Genomic DNA, 4,445 nt, shown 5'->3' with positions numbered 1-4,445 from the left:
TGATGTGAAAACTGCCCGAAAAGAGGAGAAACAAAGCGAGACCAACACGTGCTATAAAGCACAACTCGTAGACGATTGTAAGTGACATGTTATGCACTATCAGAAATTATGCACAAAATGACGAAATTGTTTGTGTCATACTACATGTAGTGGAAACGAAGGCCAAAATAAGCCCGAATGGAACATTTGAGCAGACTAAGCTCTACGAGCTATCCCAAAAGCATGTCGACGCTATCCCAAAAGCATTTGTCGACATGCTGATGCTCACCAAAGCTCACTGAAATCTGAGAAAGTGAGCACGTGTGTGCTGGCAATGATGGCGACTAAGCCCCGGAGGGCACAACCTACTCTAATACCAATGTTGAAAATAGGATTGCAAGGAAACGCACACAGCTTGGAGAAGACCAAGGAAGCTCAAGGCACACAACAAAGAGTAGTAATACTTAGTGTGCAATGGAAAGATACAATAGCCCTAGAGTGATGGACGTATATACAATGCAAGGGAAAAAACCTCCTAGTGAGAGAAAAAAATGTCCCGACAGTCCTAAATGTGTTCACACTTCACTCCACATGTATATGGTAACAATCATTCTTCTTGGGATGACATACCAGAAATATTTGTTCTATGACGGTCTACCAGATATTCAGTCTACGATGCTCTCGTCATCCCTCTAATGACACATATCCTAGCTCGTAAAAGTATTGTCTCTGTGCTAGTTGCCTTCTCAGCATTGGGTTGTAGGCACTAGAACCTCTATGAACTGACATTAAAAAAATACTCCTATACCTCGAACCCCTTCTCTCTCACGAGTTAGGGAGTTGATGCATCCTATTTGTAGTCAAACTCCATGCTGTCTCTAAGCGAAGTTTATTTTGAGTGAGGGAATAGTAGCACTAACAGAATATACAAGTCGAGAATAATAAAAGGAACAAAGATAAAAAAGCATATGCTATAAGGCAATGCTGAGAAAGAAAATTCATTCAAAGCCATTAAAAACATGTGCTTAAGGCTGCTGTCGAAATAGACTTAAGTATCAAAGAGCACACTTCTTTGGTAATATTATTGCGTGAATTCCTGTTATTGGCATATGAAAAAAGTAAGCCTGGTTGGCTCTGTTGAATCCAAGCCATATACAAAGCAAGTCTTACTAAGTAGACGAGTCCCATACTTTGAAAGACTCAGTTGACCCAGGTGATGAAATAGTGTACCTTTCAGCATGTAAAAATCCTGATACCTGGCGAATGTCTTACCGCTAAATGGTGACTGAACTTTAAATCTAGAAAATCTTAGTAGTCACCCGAGCACCCTCTTGTTCTTAGGTAGTAATCATTTTGAAAACAACTGAATCAAGCAAACTGAGAGACAATTAGTACAACAAGAAACTACTTTGCGGCAAACCTGAATGAGAGTAAACACATTTCCCTGCAAAATTATGTTTGCAGATAAAAACACAAGACAAAACATAAACCTTAAGAAGCTCTTGCTTTAAAATAAACCAGAATGAAGTTACACATTTCTTACTTGCAAAGCTATGTTTGCAGGTGTATATATGATAAGACACATTCTAAAAGGCCAAATGTAAACAGATTTTTAGCCACTGACTTGAAAATGGCATGCAACAGTGTCCCATGATGGAGAACATCCACAAAAAGCACAAGAATCGAGAAGTATTGTCTCCCATCATGGTGGCAAAATGAAGTGCGAAACTCTAATTCTTACTTTACACTTTCAGCTCTATAAACAGCCTAATGTTGAGTCCACTGTATAGATTTTATATCGATGCCTTCCTGAACCATCTCCCACAGTGGGCTCATCTGCCGTAGTTTCTTAACTTGATCAACTGTAAGCTCAATAGTCCTGTCAATCTCCTCTTTGGTTGTAAATCGTCCAATCCCAAACCTGATTGATGTGTGCGCCATGTCTTCTTCTACTCCCAAGGCCCTTAAGACATAAGATGGTTCGAGGCTAGCACTGGTACATGCACTTCCACTTGATACGGCGATCTCCTTTAATCCCATCAACAAGCTTTCTCCTTCAACATATGCAAAAGACAGGTTCAGATTGCCTATGTACCTGTGTTCTGTGCTCCCATTTATGACAACGCCCTCAAGCTGAGATGTGATTCCTTGAAGCAAGTGTTCCTGCAATACTGTAATGTGCTCTTCGTCATTCCGCATCTCTTTAAGGGCAATGTCACAAGCAGCCCCGAATCCCACAGCTAGAGGTGCAGGAAGTGTTCCACTTCGGATGCCTCTCTCTTGACCTCCTCCACTCATCTGGGGCTCTACACGTATTCTTGGTCTTCTTCTCATGTATAATGCACCTATGCCCTTTGGCCCATATATCTTGTGTCCACTGAGCGACATGACGTCCACTTTAAGTTCATCGACATCCAGGGGAATCTTTCCCACTGCCTGGGCTGCATCAGTGTGAAAAAAAACCTTGCGCTCTCTGCATATTTGACCTATTTCCGCAATAGGCTGAATGACCCCTATCTCATTGTTGACAGTCATTACAGAAACCAAACCAGTATCAGGCCGAATGGCATCCTTGAGCTCGTCCAGATCAACGAGCCCATCCTTTTTAACAGGCAGATATGTGACATCAAACCCTTCCTGCTGAAGATATCTGCAAGAGTCCAAAACACATTTGTGTTCTGTCTGTGTTGTGATGACATGCTTCTTCTTGTCTTTGTAAAAATGCATGACCCCCTTGATGGAAATGTTGTTGGCTTCTGTGGCACCTGATGTGAAGATGATTTCCTTCGGATTTGCATTGATGAGGGCAGCAACTTGCTCGCGGGCTTTCTCAACAGCAGCGTCACTTTCCCAGCCATAAAGGTGGGTACGGGAATGAGGATTTCCAAACTGATGTAGGTAGTATGGAAGCATGGAATCAAGAACCCTAGGATCGACAGGGGATGTAGCCTGCATATCAAGATAGAGGGGGCGACCAGCAATGCGCACGCCCTTCATTTGAATACCAGAGGGCTCTGACTCCTCGAGGACAGCGGCAGCAGTACTTTGATTTCGGCAGAATGAGGGCACGCTGAGTACACTGCCATGAGTTCCTCGTCGTGCACAAAGAGCTCTGCACAATCCCGTTACTCGACGCGAAGGGTTCCGCAGATAAGAACTCATGGTAAACACCCAGAATGAGAAAAGCCTGCTCTGATACAGGGCTGGTGTCGGTTTAAACCCCAGGTTTAAATGACATTCTCTTAATAAGAAGGCGGTTCAATCACTTGCAATGTTCCTTTGGCTTCATTTAATGCTGCCACGTGTAAGCCTTTAAAAAATACAGTGTTATTTCCCCAAAACCCACCTTAAATGATGAGTCACGCAGGGCTAGAAAAATACATTTTTCCTAACAAGTGAGATAAGGGAAAGCTTGAAATTCTCTCGATTTTCAGGTCAAATTTTGAAGTTTTTGCCGATAATTACATTGAAACTTGTGTAAATTTTTCGATTTTCATAAAGGCAAGCTCAAAACCTAACTAAGATTTTACAATTTCAGTCGGTTAAAAACACTAGACCCCAGTTTTTTTCTAACATTGGACGAGTGGACACGGAGTCTTGCGTTCTCTCACACTTCCTTTGGCCTTCGTAGAACCCACATTGATGGATTGGAAATTTTGCATCGAGTTAAAAGAGTTAAATCCCGTATCAACGAGCTATCATAGATGAACTGTTCCTCCAAATTTAAACTCTCTCAAGAGAGTGAGTCTTCCTTAGAGTACTAGCCTTTTAAACAAGAGATTAAAAGGAAATTGCAAGATTTTTTCGAGGCAAGAGATCAAGATTTAGGTTATATTTGAATATTTCTTCTTGAAATAGATACAACCTTAAAGAAGAGCTTAAAATAAGTGTAGATTGCTTGATATTGGACATAGCTTGATTGCTTAAAATAAGTGTAGATTGCTTGATATTGGACATAGCTTGATTGCAATATTTTCTCGAGGCAAGAGATAAAGATTTAGGCTATACTGGAATATTTCTTCTTGAAACAAATACAACCTTAAAGAAGAGCTTAAAATAAGTGTGAATCGCTTGGTATTGGACATAGCTTGATTGCAGAGAATCTATATTAGTTTGTTGCAAGTCTTGCAATACTTAAGCTCATATTTTTCTTTCCAAATGATGGTAGGTTGAGACTAATTTTGCTACCTACAGATGGAAGGTAGGGCAAAAAACAAATCTCAACATATTTTGAAACAATCTAACAAAACTTCACAAACATCCAATCAAAGCAATATTGGGTATTTGCTAAACAAAAAATACCAGGCAAGAATTCAATGTAGACTAATCTCACGTCATGCAAAACATGAATAACAACCCAAATTTAATAGCTATTCTGAAGGAGCATAGCCATTTTGAGACCAAACCAAGTGCACAATAAAGGACTATCTATGCTGAAGGAGCATAGCCATTTTGAGACCAAACCA

General features: G+C 40.7%; 1 protein-coding gene across 1 annotated transcript; it reads right to left on the bottom strand.

Annotated features, from left to right (window-relative positions):
* Positions 1–1,466: 1,466 nt before the first annotated feature.
* On the bottom strand, positions 1,467–3,201 carry LOC147441656 (cysteine desulfurase, mitochondrial-like). Its single transcript, XM_086483211.1, has one exon. The coding sequence runs from the start codon at positions 3,139–3,141 to the stop codon at positions 1,747–1,749; it is 1,395 nt and encodes a 464-aa protein (XP_086339337.1). The 5' UTR covers positions 3,142–3,201; the 3' UTR covers positions 1,467–1,746.
* Between the last annotated feature and the right edge of the window lie 1,244 nt (positions 3,202–4,445).

The sequence above is a fragment of the Adiantum capillus-veneris genome, chromosome 15 (assembly GCF_014529385.1).
Source record: "Adiantum capillus-veneris isolate H3 chromosome 15, ASM1452938v2, whole genome shotgun sequence".
In the NCBI taxonomy this organism is placed as follows: Eukaryota; Viridiplantae; Streptophyta; class Polypodiopsida; order Polypodiales; family Pteridaceae; genus Adiantum; species Adiantum capillus-veneris.
Note: the sequence above shows the minus strand (reverse complement) of the source record. Positions and strands in the feature narration are given on the sequence as shown.

What these genes read in the sequence shown, in the direction of transcription:
- LOC147441656 (XM_086483211.1), bottom strand. Translation starts at nt 3,141, where the DNA reads ATGAGTTCTTATCTGCGGAACCCTTCGCGTCGAGTAACGGGATTGTGC.